At 40.1% G+C, this 19663-nt stretch overlaps 2 protein-coding genes across 2 annotated transcripts in view; one reads left to right on the plus strand and one right to left on the minus strand.

The window, feature by feature from the left end:
- Sema1a (semaphorin 1a) overlaps nt 1-10412 on the minus strand; it is a 583530-nt gene extending 573118 nt beyond the window's left edge. The window contains exon 1 of the mRNA XM_019051359.2: nt 9704-10412. The gene's annotated coding sequence lies outside the window, so the exon portion shown is untranslated. The remainder of the gene's footprint in view (nt 1-9703) is intronic.
- Nucleotides 10413-16090: 5678 nt separating this feature from the next.
- LOC140224896 (uncharacterized) lies at nt 16091-17998 on the plus strand. Its single transcript, XM_072301931.1, has 2 exons — nt 16091-16369; nt 17477-17998. Exons 1-2 carry the CDS (start codon nt 16091-16093, stop codon nt 17996-17998), a joined length of 801 nt encoding a protein of 266 aa, XP_072158032.1.
- The last annotated feature ends 1665 nt before the right edge of the window (nt 17999-19663 follow it).

Consider the following 19663-nt stretch of genomic DNA (forward strand, 5'->3'; position numbering starts at 1 on the left):
CTTTTTAATTCGGTAATGAATTAGACAAGGATGGATGGCTACGAGAACGCGTTGAGGTTTCAACCCATCCCTCTCCCCTCGCGAAGAAGGGGGGGGGGGGGTGTGAGCGGAGGGCAAGGGTGCGAGCTTGTGCGACAAGGGGCAAAGGAGAAAGGGGTCCTCGCTGTAAGGTTTCAATGGATATAATACCTAGAAGTGCGGTCACAGGCCTCAACAATTACCGCTCAGTACCCAAGGGTCATATCATTTTAAGCGCAAATTAACTTTCCCTACCCGTTCCTGCTCGACCACCCTTCCGCTTTTTTTTCCTCCTTGGACTTGCATCGCGCCCGCATAGCGCACGGCTGTTCCTGCCTCGCTGTTATAAAAAAACCGACTTGATTTAACGTTCGTCAATTGTCGATGGAGAAACTGATGTTTGTGCTGATTGGGCAACACTGTAAAAGGTTGCCAAATGTGTAGGATAAACGCACTGCTCGAGGTTTGTACAGCTACACGATGACCAAAATGCGAAACCACGTAACCTAATTGCGGTAATTTAAAATTTCCGCTCCTATTGTATTTATTTGAAGAGAAACAAGTCAACTTCATGGCAGTGAACAATCGCCGGCAATTTGCAAGGGATATACGTGTTAAGTGTTTACTCATCAAATTGTAACAATCCGCATGGATTTAGTAAAGATTCCATTGGTAAAGAATGTCATAGCATAACCTCGGCTTAGAGCGCCTTCAAATCCTGGTGTTACTATCAGCTTTGCTTGGAAGTTAGTTTAGTTGCCCATCCAAACCAAACCCAACTATGCTTTACTGTGAAGTTTTAAATTTATTTATTCGACTTGAATGGATTGTAATTGGCCGGTTGTTGCGAATGCACACACACACAAGCACGCCCTATCAATCTCATAACCACTTGCTATGACACCATATCAAGAAAATTGGTACTTTTTATGAATCTTCTCAGATGAAGAGTTTAAGGTTTGAGGATAATTTTCTTACATGAAATTGACAAGAACTGTGCGCTAATTGAACTGAGCAATGCGAATTCGTATCGAGTTTTGCTTTGCCAACGATGTGATAAAAACCCGCTGACAGTAGACGAATTGAACAGAGGATTTAGGCGAAAATTACATATACATGGTGTCTACTAGGAGTTGGTCAAAAGTAAGTACTTTTACAGTGCTTTTTCAGTACATTCTCAAGAAATTCAGTACCTCCTCCAAAAGAATTCCGTACTTTTGCAGTACCTCCATTTGATGAAATTAGAAACATTTAAAAAATTTGAAATTGCGACAAAAATGACAAAAAATTAAAACAAAAATTCCGGACCTTCTTGCGGAATTTCCGTACTTTTTCAGTACTTCCGGACCGCCCTCAAAAGATCTGCACTATTTCCGGACTTTCTGGAAATTCTGGACTGGTAGACACCCTGGTATAGGGACTGTTCCACCCTCCTGAAATATACATCCATGTTCAGTTCATCGAGAAAGACTTTTGACTTTCTTCGGCGAGAAGAGAGACTAAATATACATCCCTGGTTCCTTCCCGAGTCGACAAAAAAACTCATTTGCGGGGGCACGCTGAGCCGGCGGGGGAGCGCGGGAACGGAGGGGCAAAATGAGGAACGCTTTATTAATAATGGTTCCCGGAGGAAATTAGTAAATAAAGTTGAGGGAGCGAATTATTCATGGAGTTGCAACTAAATAAGGACGACTTGGGCGCGGAAAGCGGGAAAAAAACCCGACGGCGGATTCCGCGGTTTCTCGCGTGATTTTGATGAGCTTAGGGCCTCTCGGACAGGTTCGGGTGCACCGGGGGAGAAGGGAAGCAGTCGAGAGGGGGGGGGCGCCCCGAAAAGTTCGGGCGGTCACGTCACAGAAAAGTCAATACAGATGTGCCGATGCGGGACGAGACAAGGAATAACGGAAGCTCTATGATTGGATGGGCAGCTGAATACGGAATAATGCGACCGAATCGGCAGGGATTTGGGATCTTCCACGGAGTACTTTCATTATGAAAAATAAAATCCGAGAAGAGGATGGAGCTATCGGGCGCGCGGGTACAAGGGCCGAATTTTGTCGGCTCTTTCACACGGAGTGCAACATCCATCGATGAGTTCAAACCGCACCACCGGCCAATCAGAAGCGGTAAGCCGGACTTAAGTGCAGTCTAGACCCATCCTAAGTATATTTAAGTCCGGTGGCCAAAAATTAGTACTTTCACAGTTCTTTTTCAGCACATTTCCAAGAAATTCAGTACTTGTTCAATACCTTCAACTGACGAAATTCGAAAAATTTCAAAAAGTTGAATGTCCTGCTCAAATTGCGACAAGAATGTAAAAAATTCCGGACTTATTTCTTGCAAAATTCCCGCACTTTTTCAGTACTTCCGGGCCGCCCTTGAAAAATCAGAAATATTTCCGGACTTTCCGGAAATTCCGGACTTTCCGGAAATTCCGGACTTGTAGACACCCTGAAGGGAAATTTTGCAACGCCTGAAGGTCCATACGGCGTTTTTCCTCAGCACGGCAGAGCTGCTCTACCTTCTCGCTCCCCGGGAGCCGGCTCATCCGATGAAAAATGTTTATTAACGACTAATTAGTTTTTTCTGCTGCCAGTCTCGCCTCTCCTCTTGCGGGTCGCCGAGAGTTCATTGTTTTTCCGATGCCGAGCGGCCACCGAAAGGAGACGTCGAGCGAGTTTTTATCGCCCGGCGATAAAACTTGGTAGACTTTGTAATATTTGCTCGCCGTTGTTTCCCATGGCGAGCACAGCACGGTACGCACTGCGTCGAGCGGGGTATGATAAAACAGCGGTCTACTCTCGAATAGCGCCACCCCCCGCCCCGCGATCCCAATGTTCCGAATCCGGTCCGGTTATCAGTTTCTTTCTTTGGAGTCTCCAGTGCATGGTGCACGGTTACTCAATATTGTGTGGATCGAATGGAAAAAAATGGACTTAATTGAATTAAACAGAAGGGTCATTCAATACCAAATCCACCAAAAATCTGCATGACCATCTTTGATTTTGATGAGATTTGATGAGCATGATGATTCGAATGGTGGTATGAAAATTCCAAAATTTCAGCCCTCTACGACCATTAGAACCGGAGTCACGGGCTCAAGGATGAAAAAAAAAACCGGGGCTGTGAACCCCTTGAATTTCAAAAAATCATAAGGCCCGGTCCAATGAGCGCAGTTCACGGAACTTATTCCTCGAACTGCTCAGTTCGCCGAACTTGTTTCTCGAAACGTGGAATGCTGTCCACACAAGTTCGGCCGAACTGGAACCGGAACTTCAATGAAACTATACAATTATTGCAAAATAATAGATTACTATACGGCTGCGAGAGTAACAATAACAAATGTCAAGACATAAAGGACGTAAAAAACAAAAACAAACGAATTCAAAACAGATGAAACGGGGGACGTTCCGGGGTTTGGAGGAATAAGTTTCAGCTCACTGACTCAACTTGTTCCGGGAACAAGTTCCCCGATTAAGTAAGCTACAGGGTTCAACTTGAGCTTGTTTTAAAGCTTTTCATCTGCTCTATTGAAAAATGAATGAATAATGCCATTTTTGAAAAAAAGGGTGCCCATTCCCCCGATTTAAACTTTTGGACTAGTTTTCTGATTTGCGTCATGGCACCAAATGCTCCTGCAAAGCGCTTGTGGCCCCTGAAAAATGAAGATACTGGCCAGACTGGCAGCTAAAAAATTGCCTCAATCATAATTGATGTTTTCTCGTCGATCGGTGCGACACTGAATTTCCAAAGAAAAAGGACTACAGGGTAGTAAACGGCATCAAATGAATTCTTAATGGAATTAGTACCATTGTAATGATTGCGCGCGACCAGGGGTGCAAATTGTTCTGAGCCTCCGCAATTTTTTGCAACGCGCTGGGCAAAAACAGCGCAAACCGCTACACGCATTTCATTTGACAATGCCACGATCGACATACTTGATATTTTTGGACGGGTACTGTCGAAAAAAATCAGAATAAGCGTCTTCCGCAAACAGGGTGTAACGATACACCATTTTCCCGAAAAGTGCCTTAACGTACATTGGTCCTTAATGAACGTTTTTCATCGGAAAAGTCGACTCTGGGAAAGCGCGGAGGTGGAGCAGCTAGCTAACAGGGCGCTTGCAGAGTGAGCGACTCCCGGAAAGACGGAAAGGCTTGAGAATGCGGGTGAAAAGTTACTCGCGAACAATAGGAATCGATAAATAGCGGGAATCGGAGGGCAACAATGGGGTGAGAGTCGTCGAAATCAACGAGAAGATTTCCACCCTTGGTTGATTTTTGGAATCACGTTTTCCATGGCAAGTACATACTACACAGGCTTAGCGAATATTCGGCATGTATAACTTGGATCTATTTGATGAACCTACCACAAATTCAACATTGAAATTTTTAAGACTAGTAATTCCCGTACCGTGAAAAACGACCTAGGAATTCAACCTAAAAAACACACATAAAAACATATACTATCCGAAAGATGGCTGGATCATGAGGAAATTAGGAACTTGGACATTTTGAGACCTTTAAGCTCTCATTTTCGGTAGAAAAATAGACGGAAAATTTGACAACGGAAAAGCAAAGAGGAGAAAAAATAAGCCTTTGATTTCTGGGATTGCGAGACCGAGCCTTAGATCAGTCAGGATTATAGTTGAAATATCCACAGTAAAAACAGAGAAGCGAAATTTTTTTTTTCCCCGAAGAACAACAAGCTTGAGGTCAAGCACGGGATTTTATGGCTTCAGAGAAAATGTTTGCGGCTGAGGAACTACAAATTGAATCATGAAATTCCATTTTTAACAGATCAAATTTTGAGATCGAGTCCACTTGAAATAAAGGATTTCATAATTATTTTTGAGAAAAATGTCACCCCACATAAACAAACAGGGGTAACTTAGTGCCATCGATTCTTAAGCTGCAATTTCTGAGAATCCGACAGCGTGAAAGCTAATCTGATAATCACTGGTATAATACGATCCATACTGCGCATATGAAATTCTGCCACGAATCAATATTCTGAAAAAGTTGTCCTCATTTAAAAGAAACTATCAAAAATTAATCATGAGTAATTCCAATAATAATAGTTCTAGTAATTTTTAAGATTAGCCGGCAGACTTTACGTGTCCCACGGACCAACACATGCAAATTACGGCAAAAAATTATGGAAATTGGCGGTGACGTCAAAGATATCAAACGAGGCTGCAGTGCTAATATGAAAGAACGACGTGCAAGCATTCAAACATCGCCGAATTTCCTCTGAAAATCTATTCTTTTTAAAATGTATGACATTTTTTCCATAAATTTTTCAGAGTATTTTATTTACGATGTTAACTGCCTACTTACTCAGACAAGCAAAAATCTGCCAAGTAAAAGTAGCTTGTTTTCAAAAGTGGCGAAGTCCGAAAAAAAACCAGGAAATGAATGAGACTTAATTCAGCCGAATTTCGGTGAATGAAAGTTAATTAGGCGTGTGTTATCAAGTTCCCAAAACAACCCCGTAAAAAGATATTAAACTTTTTGGGTCCTTCGATACATGCATTTGAAATGTTTATAAACCTCATAGTTGGGCACTTTTTAAAACAAACGAAATTACCGTCTATCTTCTTCACTATGAAATGAAACAAACAAATTAAAAATGTCGGTGACCCTGAAACCCATGTCCAGCCATGATACGACTTTTTTCTTATTTTCCGAATTGGATAGTTCTACGCGAGGCGTTCAAATATCCAATCCTTCCCAAAAAAAAAAAAAAAAAAAAAAAAAAACCAGTTTCATCGGGAGGAATATGACAAGGTGTTTTGCTGTACTAAGAAAAAACGCCACATGAGCTTTCAAACGTTGCCGCTTTCCTTCGATAAAATACAAATTTACAGGGAAAATTCTGAATAGTTTTCTTCATCTGAATCTATAGTAACTGAAAATGTCATGGAGAGATTTACGTGACCTCCTTCACGGTAAATATCTTATCGAGGGAGATTTGGCAACGTCTAAAGGCTCATACGACGTTTTTCCTTAGCACGGCAATGTGCTTTCTTGGCGCGGCTGGCTGTGCCTCTTTCCGATCGAGTTCTTCTTAATCCTAAAAAAATACCGGAATAATGTGTCGGTAGGAATGTCGCCAATTTCCGTGCTACGGAGGATCACGCTACGTCGAGTCATCTTAACCGCAACTGCAGTGTAGTGGGTTAAATTGCAATTCCCTGCGTGGTCGCGGTCGTGAAATACGTGAACATTTTTGCACCGGTTCACAGTGGATCGAGTCAATTCGAGAGGTCGGACGAGAAATTTTTTCCTAGAACTGCAAATGTTGATGCTTATTTCGCCACCTTGGAAAAAAAAACACATTGGATCTAGAGTCCAGACTCTTGAAAACATTGACAAGAAAATGGACTCTTGATTCAATCAGATTTAAGCTTAAATCAAAAGGAAATCCGCTCAAATTAAGAGGCTTGGTTCTTGATTTAACCTTAAATCTGATTGAATCAAGAGTATTTTTTCTTGTCGATGTTTTTAAGAGTCTGGACTCTAGATCCAATGTGTTTTTCTTCCAGTGCACATTCTAAATTTTAAAGATTGCTACAAGAGAAAAATTTCTCGAGAAAACCAATGGAATCACTTTTAGAACCTCAAAGTTTTGTATAAACGGAGTTATAAGCGTTTAAAGTTTCCAAATTTTTTCCGAACTCTCCTCTTGACTCGATCGACTGTGCGGTTGGTGACTCTGCGATGATGCGGCGCGAACCGGCTTTACATTACACCTCGACGGAATTTGTTGTCCCCCACGCGTCTTGCATTTTTCTTCGCATGCAAAAAATTGGCAAAACGGCAAAACCGTCACCCGCCTGGACTCCGGAAGGCTGCAGCGAGTGTCATTCTACGATGCGAAATTGCATCGCATTTACCCGCGTACTTGTGACGGGTTCGAAGGGAAAGATGCAGTCCACGGATACAATTTTTTCAGTAGTCCGATTTCCGTCGATTAGGACAGAAAAATTGGAATTTAATTCGCGAAAAAAAATGTTTGACTAAGTTCATTTTGATTAAAAAGTTGCAACATTAAAATTGGTCACTTGCACATACATAATCTATATGCGAGTGAGTAATCAATTTGAATTTTTCAGCTTTTTACTCAGTGCAATAATCATTTGCAGACTGTTTCACGTTGTATCGAATAAGTTCATCTTTCTTTTTGTCTCAGAGGAAATTTGAGACAATATTTGGGTATTCCACCGTTTGCAACGATATGATTGGGAAATTGGAGTGACCCTATCTCTAAAGGGTGGAGCGAGAAAATTCTTGAAAGGGGGAGAAAAAAAAATTTAGAAAACTTGTCTGGCATATCACGAAAAAAAAATCTAGGAAATACAATCTAAATTGCCTATTTTTGGTAAAGGTACCCCTCCTTTTAAGATACTACTGGGGGTCTGCCCCCTTGCCGCTCCGCGGCTAGGCCCCCCGAGATTTGTCTGCGCGATGGAAATTTTTCGAGATAGTTTGAAGAAATTTAATGCAGCAAAAAAGTGGAAGCACTTTGGCATGATTATGAGAAGAGGATTGAACGACTGGACTGATCATCCGAGAATATCTCGTGCAACTTCCGCTGGACTCCTTAGTTAACACTTGAGAGAGAAAAAAAACATTACAAACAGAATGACGCGATAGACACCAACTGACGAAGAGATGCCTCTCCGAAAGCTAAACTCGGCATTTAAATAAAACGTTGAGCGTAAAACAATGGAAGGTTAGTACTCGAAGTTGGGTTTGAACCCAACATGCAACTATTTTAACTCCGCGGTAAGCCTGGTTGCATATGCTCGATTTTAAGGGCGAAATTTGAGATCTGACCACGGCTTATGCGATAGGGTATGGGTGCAAGTAGTGCTTCTCTCGAGCGTGATGTCTATTCTGCCGTGCAAAGGAAGAATGCCGTATGAACATTCGAGAGTTGCCAAATTTCCTACGATAAAATGTTTATTTTGGAGGAAAATTGTGAATATTTTTCCTTGAAATTTTCAGACACTTTAGATAAAATTACAAACAAAATTATCTAAGAAATTGGCAGAAAGATATTCAAACATTTTCCTGAGAGTTAGTGATTTGCCAGGAGAAATTTGGCAACGCCTGTAGGTTAATGCTGCGTTTTTCCTTAGCACGGCAGTATTTCGGTCAACTATTTGGAGGAGCCTATCGCACATAATTGTGACGCGATATTTACAAACTGAGATGCATTCCGCAAGACATGTTCATTAGTTTTCCTTAAAACGAAAGGTTGCAAAATGAAACATATGGAACTGAGGAAAGAAAAGAAGGGACGCACATCAGGTCAGAGAACAGTACCATTCAACCTAAATTGATGTGGTAACTAATGATTCACACATTCAAGTTGTTTTGGGTGTGACATACGTCTCTTCTTTCCTTTCCCCAGTTCTAGGTGTTCTTTTACTTTTGTAATAAACTTGAATATGTACACCTTGGCTTATTGAGAGAACCAAACACCAGGTAGAATAAAAAATGAAAGCACCACAATTCGTACTTTGTCATCCGATATAACGGAAAATACAGGGAAAGGACAAAAGTGAAATTTATAAACCTAACCTAATTATGAACAAGGTATAGAGATTTTTAATCAACATTGAAATCACTTGAACTCAACTTCCTGGTCTCAATACAAAATATGTAAATTTGCGTACTTAGGTACCTATAATTGATCATTGCAAATAAGAACATTCAGAGAATTTTTGGGGTAGGTTTCCCAAAATTTTCATTTCCTCTCCAATACCCGCTTAAATCAATTGTACAATTGAGAAAACTCAACACTTTAGCAAATTTTGTTTCGGTTTTAACAGGATGTTTGAATTAAGAGGCAATACAAATATTGCTTAATATCTAGCTTGGGAGCTAAAAAATGTAAAAATTAAAGCATTGACTATGCAATGCAAGAGATCCTGAGGTTCTACTTTTCTCTAGAGGTCTAGTGGTGACTGAATCAGAATTAAACGGACTAGTCTTTAATGTAGATACCACTCAAAATATAACAATCTGGGGTTTTGTTTGACACGTGATCTTGTGGCTGGAAATCAATATGTAAAATATCAGTAGATTAATCAGTACGTGGTTTAGGTTATAGGCATATGGGTGCCTCAATTTTATCTTGAAAGAACTTTCTTCGTACATGCCTTTGACTTTTAAAACCAATACAAATTATGCTAAAGGAGTAATTCTAAGTAATTCTAAAATCTCTGCAACCGAGCAGGAATCAGTAGAGATCTGATACCAGAAAATAAAAGGAATAAGCTGAGAGTAATGTGAAATAGAAACTCAAATGACTATCTATTGCATTAAGGCAGAGGTATTGATCTTTACTCCGGACACGCTATGTAAATAAGCATAACATTCTGAAAGAACTTTGTCTCTTTGAGCTACAGATGCACACCCTTGTAGAGCAATTATTGACCAATGTTATTGGTGGTATAGATACATGAGGTGCAACGTAAAATTGTGAAACGTTAAGCGGTCATTAGTTCGTTATTACCTTAAATGGAAACGAAGCAAAGAAAGAAGTGAAGGAATTGCGTTTCGCTGCATCTCAGTTCTCCTTGTTGGAGGCGAGTATGTGATTGATAACAGAGATTAGGAAGAACTGTCCTAAATAATTGTATGATAATGAGAAAAACTCTGTAGAAACTCACCGAATATCCCCAAGAAATGGAAGTCAGCCAAAGTATAATCCTCGCTTGACCACTAGACACAACTCACTCATAAAACAATTTACCGATCACCGAACTATTTCAGCAAAATTCACTACACAAATAAAAATATCAGAATCTAAGCCTACGAGAAGAACAACCGAAACTACTAGAATTATTAAGCTAGTTAAGTTACAATTTGAATTTTACCGAGATGTGGTAAGCATTAAGAGTTAGGTTAGAAAACGATATCACTTGGAAAATAAGATCCGTAAACAAAACCACTTCCCTTTTTCACGAAAATCGAGAAGTTTGTTACAAATCGCGTAACACTGAAACGACCGCCGTAACGCGAGGCCAATATTCGAGTTAACAACGAAGCAAGGAAAGACGAAAAACACACAAAATCTCTATTTTATCTATTTGTTTACAAATTTATTGTGTAATGGCGAAGGAGCGAAGGGAAGCGCGGCGTCAACACACAGATCACTAGCGCAGCTCCGAGACAGGGCGACCACCTCTCAAAAGAGAATCGATCGCTGCCAAGTCGTCGTTCGAAAGCTAGTCACCAGAGGGCGCTGCACCCAACTTATCATCCAGCATTCTGCATTCCATGTCCATGCGACTTTCATTCAACTTTTTACTTTCACGTTTTCTACTACTTATCCTGTCCGGAATTTGAATCTTTGGGCGAAAATGAAGTTATAATAGGTAGTTTAGTAGGTCACTGTCATTTTAGTGTACCACTTCGGAATGAACAAATGTTTGAAAAGCGATAGAACTTTACCTACTCTCTGATCTCTCAAAATAAGCCGACAGCGGTTTTCTAATGTAAAGTAATTTGTCTTCTAATTTCAGGACCCGTTGTTGGAATAACTGGAGCTGAAGTTTTTACCACCTCAGGCCGATTGTGAAGGTTGCGAAAATTTAATTACTTCCAGTTCAAATGGTACTATTCTGAGATGATAGTATCTTAGCTGATATGAATTCTGTTTTCCTCGCTTTTTCGTTTTTCACAGATTACGCGCACTTCATCGCCGTGATCAATCTACTAAATTTGCTGGCTGAATAACTTAAAGCTCCTTCAGAAAGTATTTCTGGTGATAATCTGCTGATGTGACCGGAGCGAAGAAACTAAATCATGACGATTGAACCGCGGTAAACAGAAAGGAACCAAGCCACATCAGCTATTGCCAAATTTAATTGGGCAATTTAATGTTTTACATGAAGACGGTTATGCGGATTTTCGTGCAAATTTCAGTGAAATTCTCCATGGTACGAAGCAAATTCCTTAAAATTTTCAAAGAAATCCGAACAAACGTTCTCTCGTAAAAACTTTAATTGCCGAGTTAAACTTGGCAATAGCTGATGTGGCTTGGTTCCTTTTTGTTAAACTCGGTCCATTTGAAGTTAGGTTCGGACCTAACATGCAACTATTTTAACTCCGCGGTGGGCCGGGAAGCATACGCTCGAATGTGCAGGCGAAATCTGAGATCTGTCCAGGTCCACGGCTTTCGCGATAGGGTACGGGTGCAATCAGTATTTTCCTCGAGAGTGGCGTCGATATATTTCGGTGAACTATTTGGACGCTTACACCTGTCAAAAAGAGCAGCAAAGACGAAATTATTCCGAAATCGAGTTCAAGTTTCTTCGAAATTCATTGTTAAAAATCATTCATTTGTTAAAAAATCTGTTAAACTCGGTCCAAATATTCATTTGACGCTGTATACTTTCGCGCGCAATCAGTGCGCGTTTCCGGCGATTAGCTGGTGTTGAATACGAGTATTTTCGGTGGATACTCACTGGACTTTTCGCACGCAATCAGAATATGTTTCCAGCGAGTAGCTAGTGTATCCGGAAATGCTGAATATTTCCGGTCGAAATTCATTTGAAGCTATACTCTTTCGCGCGCAATCAAAGTGTTTCTAGCGATCAGCGGATGCAACCGGAAGTATTGAAATATTGAGTATTTCTGGTAGATATTCCATTGACGCTACTTTTTTCAAACAACGGATTCTGGGATCGGGAGGTTTTATTATGTGCACTCGACAGACTTTGTCTACCTCATTTTGAGATGAAAAATTTTTTCGGCATTTTCGCCAATTTTAGAGCCTTTGTGGTAGAACGCCCCAGCTCTGGTGAGGCCAAAGACATAAAGACGGAGTGCTCGTAAATGTGTGATTTCTGAATAGATCCCCGCGCTCCTCTATATTTTTGCTGCCTATGCGTGAAATTGAAGGCGAAATTCGAGTCTACGATATCTACGAACAGAATCACACATCTTTCATTGGCATCAGTCAAAGCATGCAGTTAGAATGCACAGGGAAAAAAACACAGACATGCAACATGTCTCAAATTTTAAGAAAATGTAAGGGGTTTTCAATTTTTTTAAAAAAAAAAATTGGTCAAAATTCAGTTTATCAAAATTTTAAAAAAAGGCCTTATCAGGGCCACGGAGTCCAAATAAGGCCACATGGGTTAAAATTGAGTTTCTCAGTAAAAAAGCTGAAATCAGTGGGAAATGTCACAAATGATTACTAGAACAGGATCTTACACTGGAAAAAAACACACATTGGATCTAGAGTCCAGACTCTTAAAAACATCGACAAGAAAAAGTACTCTTGATTCAGTCAGATTAAGCTTAAATCAAGAAACAAGCCTCTTAATTTGAACGGATTTCCTTTTGATTTAAGCTAAATCTGATTGAATCAAGAGTCCTTTTTCTTGTCAATGTTTTCAAAAGTCCGGACTCTAGATCCAATGTGTTTTTTCCCCAGTGTGACTATTTTCAAAGATCTCGCTATTTGTTATAATTATCGTCACTCCACATTTTTTTCTCCTATTCCCTCAAAAAGAAACAAGAAACTGAATTTTTATGAGACATCGGCCTCCGATCATATATCGATTACTTGAATGACCTCTGGACGTTTGGTGTGACTTAGCGCGGCAAGCACTTGACCAAACCATTGACACCTGCGATAGCTTTTATGCCCGATTGAATGTTCCTTTCAATCAAGGCGCCCTTTCCTAATGTTAATCTGTTATTTGACACCAAACTGGAATCCAAGGAGAAATGTGGGTCTAATATTTGAGGAAAACCAAGACAGATAGTGCAGCCAAGTTACGTGAAAAAGGAAAATGTGTTCTCTTCCAGAAATCACAAAATATTACTTTAAGTTTCTCCAAGTTCTCTTCATTAACTGTTGGACGATTTTTACCTCCTGACATTGGCTCCTACTGGGAGAAAACTATTCCAGTGGACACCTACTCATATCTTAAAGGTGAGGTTTTATTCAATTTAGGTGGATTAAACTGATCGTTTTTAACCCATTTTTTTTTTTAAAACCATGATTGTTGTAATCTGTTGTGATTTTTACCTAATCTCAATCGCTAATTGACGACTCGCTGCTTAAAACTAAAAAAAAACCTACTCGTGTTTAATACATATTTTGGCGAAAGCCCTGTCAACACAACTAGCAAAATTTCACGGAACTTTTCTTCTCCATTTATAAGAAATGAATGAAAAAATTATGAGGGAACAAACATAAATGTGGTTTAATAATTTTAATTTCCACCACCGCGCTAACCGTACTGTTTGGCGCAATGCGTGCAGTATCCCCACGCAGTCTTGTAGGCGCTATGCGTTTCACGCCGACCGCTGCTGACCGCACTACGTTCGACGCAATGCGTGAAGTATTCGTGGAGTCTTGTAGGCGCTAATATGTGTTTAATGCTGACTGGCGCGGCGCGCCGAGGGCTTCTCCTTTTCATCTCAAGTCCTCGTCATCATTGCTCTTTGCGCCGCACTCCTCCAGGCTAAATTGCGTGTTTGGTTTCTCTCTCAACTAGACTAATGAAAGGCGCTGTCTCTTGTATCACCGAAAGACGAACAAATTAGAAATTACTATACTAACTCTCAGGAAATGAGAGATTTTGTCGCCTTTTCTCGTTTTTAATTTTTTTTCTGAATCCAATTTTTTTTTTTAATACCTACATTTGAAAAATTGCAACATTTGCCGCCCCCTAATTTGCCCCTAATTTGCCCCTTTGCCGCCATGGGCTGCGGCCCATGTGGTCATCCCCTAAATCCGGCCCTGGCGACCCAGGTTCGATACCGGCAGGCGGTTTTACGTCTAATTCTCAACGAGATTGCAATTTTTCGACCCAAAGATTTGGTCCATGTAACCGAAAGGAAAACCAACCGATAAATATTAACAGTATATACATACATATTGACACAAAATGTCACTTACTTCGTTTTACCGTGTACGCTTCCATCCCATAATCCTGAATGGAGAATTTGCACGCAAATTTTTTATTGCTATATCTGAGTGTGCTTAAAAAGCTGATTTCGCAGTATTTTTTTATGATTTTTTTTCTGTAATAGGGAATAGTCTAATAATTTATTTAAAAGTGAAAAAATGCAGCGCCTTTTGGCGTCATCTGGCGGCATTTCCAATTAAATCGCATGTGTTTTAGCAAATTAGATATTTTCGTCACATCTTTTCCAACAATTGCTCGATTAATGAACCAATGGTATCCTCGTGTTCACTTCACTCAGTAGTTTCCACTTCAACATGAAATTCTTCAAATTTCAGACACCTGCAAATTCTCCATTCCACCTCGACATACAAGTGTGGCCTTAACTTTGAATGCTTTTTGTGAGTTTGACAGTTGATTTTAGACATTTTGTTGCTCCTGCAATTCACCGAAGCTTCGTTAAAATCGGACCCAGCGCTCTCACAAGAACTCAATCGTGCAGCTCATTATTTTTAAACTATTTCCATTGTCTTTGAAGCTATCCCTGTAACCTCCCCTTATTCATTAAAGGGGCAGGCGCTCCCTCTTCTTCCTCCTGGGGCGAGGCACCCCGGCTAACGGCATGACCTTTGTTTTTTTTGCAGGGTGATTCTCCCATAATCGGAATAAGGACTTCTCCTTAATAACTCGCTGATAAAAAACCGCTTGACTCCATCCGCAATCGTGTTGAGATCTGTGGTTTTTGTTTGGCACGCCGGCGTAACGAAGTTGCTCGGATTAGCGAAAGACTGAAGAGCTGTCACGGTGCAACCAATTAGTTGTTCTCAGACGTGCTATAAAAGAACTTTTGTCAAACCCACCGCAAAATTACATCATTAAAGCCCGGTTCGACCCGAGGAATGGCTGACGTTTGTCCGCTGTCAGTCCGCGCCAAAGTTTTCTTCAACCCTTGCAGTGATCTTTGGCGCATTTACCGGTAAAGATTCGCATGTTCTCAGCGGTAAGTGATACATTTGATTCAAATTTTGAGCACATGAATTTTGCTGTGAATTTTTCCCCTCGCTACTTTATTCTGCTCGAACTGCTGTGTGCACAACGGTTATCTAATATGGATTGCATTTTGCAAAAAGGAACCACTAGCATTGCAATGATGCTAAGATTGTGCAATTTCATCTTTTCCAAAAAAATTGCGGAAATCGTGAAAAACTATGAAATTTAGATGGTAATTTTTGTCTTAAATTTACAGTTTTTAGCGAGTAAAATAGAAACTATTAATGGATAATCGGGGTTTTTCCTCCAAGACAAAAGAAGTTGCACAATCTTAGCAACATTGCAATGCTAGTGGTTCCTTTTTGCAAAATGCAATCCATATCATCTAGCAGACCATTACATTGCCTAGTCCTGGTTTATGTGCTTAGTTATCGCATTCCAGCCGGCTCTTTCTTTGGAACCTAAATCGAAGGATAATTTAATTTAATGCCTTATTCTTCCATATTCTAGTGTACGTAATATATTTACACCTTTTCGAGCACCATAAAAGCAGGTGTGCCTCCTTCAAACTCTGAAATCGTCATTGACTAAAATACGGGTCTATCATTCAATCATCCGTGTTTTTCGGGCCCCAAGGTTTTATTTTGTTCTTTATTTTTTTGGTGTTCATTTTAGTTATGACTGTCCTTGGAAAAGGGACCTTGGTCCACAAAAAATCAAGTCAGGAGTCAAGGATGACACAGCATACAGAAAAGGATCGCATTTAGCGAAATGGAACTAAATCCATAACAGTGTTGTGAAAATATTGATTCTATATAATTATCTAAAAAAAAAAAAAAACCCGAGAAAAGCAAAAAGCTCCGACTTCCCACCAAAAATTGTTATTTTCAGAGGCAGATAAGTGTGTAAATTTTAGTACAGTAGGTAATTATATGTTTTAAGTATTTTTAAAAGACTAGGAGAAGTTGCACAATTTCAACACCACTGTAATCGCGCTGGTTCTTTTCTGTGCAATGCGATCCAAGTATTCTACGATCATATAGATAAAAAAAACCCACAATAAGAAACTTTTTGGTGCTCGATGATAAATTGATAGAGTAATCTTAGAATAAGTGTATTAAAAATTATTTCCTCTCCAGTATGATATCCATGTGCACGCAGCTGGCTACATCATGCACCAGGATGGGCGAATTTAAAAATCTGTTTTGGTTCATAATGATATCGGTTGGAGTTAACGAGACGAACCAAAAGCTTCTGGGTAGCTCGGACCGATCCTGGGCATCAGACGTCTTCCCGATGGAATCTGAATCCTGGCAAGCTCTCAACTGGACTCGGCTCGCATCCCTGAATTTCACTCGACTCGTGAAGGCCACGAAAAAAGTAGCCGAGTCCCATTCCGTGGAGGTGATTTTCGCACAGGTAACGAGTTGGGAATTTTATCACCCTTTTGCCCATAATGCACTTATGAAACATTTTAGTTTTTAGAAAAACTGGTTACTGTTAAACTTCAGGCATAGTTAGATGAAACTGCTTTTTCCACTCACCTTCTTAACCTGAGGAACATGATGATGCAAAATTGAACATATTCTCGTGCAAAACATTTTTCACAACAAAAGGTACTGAAATAAGAGGAAAGGGAAACGATTAGGAAAGCGAGGAGAGAAAAAAGCAAGAGCAAAGATTTGCCTCCCTCCTTAGACTTTGTTGCTGGAACCAATAGGAAGTGCGTGAATACATAGGTATACGTAGGTGGATGTCGTCTGCGTGAGGTCCGCCTTCGATTTCGCTGAATAGGCAACAATCATACTGCCATGCTAAGGAAGAACGCCGTATGAACATTCGAGAGTTGCCACATTTTCTTCGATAAAATGTTCATTTTTGAGGAAAATTATGAATATTTTTCTTTAAAATTTTCAGACGTTTTAGAATAAATTACAAACAAAATTATCTGAGAAATTGGTTGAAAAATATTCAAAAAATTTCTTGAAAATTAGTGATTTGCCAGGGGCAACACCTGAAAGCTCATACGGCGTTTTTCCATTGCACGGCAGCATACTGGAGAGTGCGAATAGTTATTTATTCGAAATGCGCTTGTATCGTTCTGTGCTCTTTGATTGCACCGAAGAATGAGGTTGTCAATTAATTTGGTAATTTACCATCTGAGGTCCGCCTTCATCATCGCCGCATACGCAACAATCAGAGCGAGGAGCACGAATAGTTATCTATTTAGAAACTTATAGCTCCCTCCTCCATAAGCGGTTTTGGCTAGAGGTAATAGAAAGAGCGTAAACCTATGAGCGGATATCTTCCAACTGAGGTCCGCCTTCAGTTTTGCCACGTAGGCAACAAGCATAACGCTGAGCGTGAATACCTATAGCAAAGCACGCCACGCCACTGCGCATCAGGTAAACAAATTATCCTTCCGGCGGCAGTGATTGGCAGTACAGAGTCACTACAGTATTGAGAGTACTGAGTCTCCACAGCATTGAGAGCACAGAGTCTCTATAGTATCGCCTCTATGTGCAGGACGTGGAGCATGCAGAGAACAACTCCGAGTTCGTGGGAAGTTTGTTCAAGAAGATCGGTCCGATCATCCTGACGGTGCGCAACGCGACGACAAGCCAGGAGCCGCGCGCCAAATTGGCCATCGTCATCGTCGACGAGGAGTTGGACGTCTGGGACCTGGTCAACCCCAACGGCACCGATGACCTATGGACCTCGACCAAGTACTACGTCCTCGTCACCGCCGCTGTCCCGCCCAACGTCCTCGAGCTCTTCCGCACCCTCTGGGACGTCTACTTCGTCAGCAACGTCCTCCTCTACGCCACCGATGGCAAAGAGGTTCCATACAATTTTCCATGTCGAAAGCACATAATTCGTTTCCTTCCGGCCAAAGTCGGCCTCCTGTGGTGTAGTGGTTGTAGAGCTAGCTCTATGATCGGGGGGCTCGGGTTCGATTCCCGGCCAGGCGACCCGAGTTTGATGGTCTTAAACGATGGTTGTAGAGACGGAGGGGGGCGGGACTTAAGCGCAAGGATTTTAGAGTAGTAGAAAAAAAAAGAAAAAAAAGTATCCCCAGAGTCCCTTTATACTGAGAGTTAAGACAACATCCCCTTATGGAGTTACAAACGGGAATAAAGATTTCACAAATTGAAAGTTTTTCGTAATCTTTGATCGACCCATTCGCAAATTCGATTAGACGTTGCAAAACACCCCCGGGGGTCGAACCACGCAGCGGCCGAAGGGCGAGCTACCTAGATTTCTATGTCAAGAAACCTATCTTTACAAAAAAGAAAATAATCAATGGTAGTTACGTCATTTCTGAAAAAAACCGGGAAAGAGCCACAGCCCCCTAGTATATTTATATGATATAAAAATACCTATCTACATTTAAGATTATCGCATCTGAACAGCTTATGGGTCCCCGTGCTGCAATAAAAATAGCTTAAACTTCTGAGCAGCTCCGGAGCGAAAACTCCTAGAAAAACCCCGATAGGATTCAGATTCAGCTCTTTTTTCCCCAAAACTTTAGTTCACGTTCTATGGAGATGCTGTAAGTGTGAGAAAGAGCCTCCCTAAAAAAGGGCCTTTTTTGGCCCCTTTTCGGGAACCCGGGGATTTCGTTCGTTTGTGGCCTAAATGAAACCTTATGATGAGGTAAGCCTCTAGTAAAAATTTTAGCTTGAGTATACGTCTAGTTTCCGAGATACAGCGTTGCAAAGTTGGCATATTTGAGCTTTAAAATTCTCATATTCTCAGGTATCTTATTTTCTCAGAACGATTCAATTGGATGTTTTATGATATTTTGTGACATTTTATCAAATGTTAGTATTATTATCGAATGCATATTTCAATTGAAACATTAATACTACTAATTCTGTTAAAACAACGTTGCAAAGTTGACATAAAAACCTATAAAAAATGTTCGTTTTATCAAGTTTCTTAACTTAAAAACGAACTTAGTGACGGCTAAAAGATATGCTTTTGGGGTTTAGATGCAATTTTATGATAGACTAAGGCTTTTGTTAAAATTTAACTCAAAATGCAAGTATAGTTTTAATGATACAGGGTTGCAAAGTTTATATATTTGAGCTTTAAAAATGTCTATATTTTTGAGTTCTGTGTTTAAGAAGCTACTTTTGTAGAATTTAATCACGATTTGAGGCAGGAAATCAACCATTTATGTCATCTGTAGATGAATGTTTGTATTTGAAGAAGAATTCTTTGACCGGTGGTGATACAGCGTTGCCATGCTTAAAACTTTGAACTCTGTATGGATTATGATTTTTTCTTGTTGAACATGACTTCAATGGGTATCTTAACTCGTATCAAGGCAAAATATCAAGGGCTGATGTCAGTCCCAGGTAACGATTGGTTTTGGAAAAAATACTGCTGCCAAGTTTATTCATAATTCTTTTCAAACAAAAAATAATAAAATGATTTTAAAATAAAGATGCTTCTAATTTAATTTTTTTACTTTTTTTTATTTTGTTTAATTTTTTTTGGTAATTTGTTTAGACTTTTGTGATTTTTTTATATTTATTTATGAATATCCGTGAAAATATTTTTTTCGATTGATACGTGAGTATAGTCTTGCCTTCAAATATATAGCAAGTACCTCAACATGTTGCCGATTTTTTACTTTTACCAAGTATCTCAATTATTTTGAGGCATCTAGATCAAAGATATGTTTTCAACATGCTCTATACATAT

The sequence above is a fragment of the Bemisia tabaci genome, chromosome 6 (assembly GCF_918797505.1).
Source record: "Bemisia tabaci chromosome 6, PGI_BMITA_v3".
Taxonomy (NCBI): Eukaryota; Metazoa; Arthropoda; class Insecta; order Hemiptera; family Aleyrodidae; genus Bemisia; species Bemisia tabaci.

Bases quoted from the DNA above. Each gene is read 5' to 3' on its own strand.
- LOC140224896 (XM_072301931.1), top strand. From the start codon at position 16,091: ATGATATCCATGTGCACGCAGCTGGCTACATCATGCACCAGGATGGGC. The intron at 16,370-17,476 runs GTAACGAGTTGG...CTCTATGTGCAG, and splicing joins TGGAGGTGATTTTCGCACAG to GACGTGGAGCATGCAGAGAA.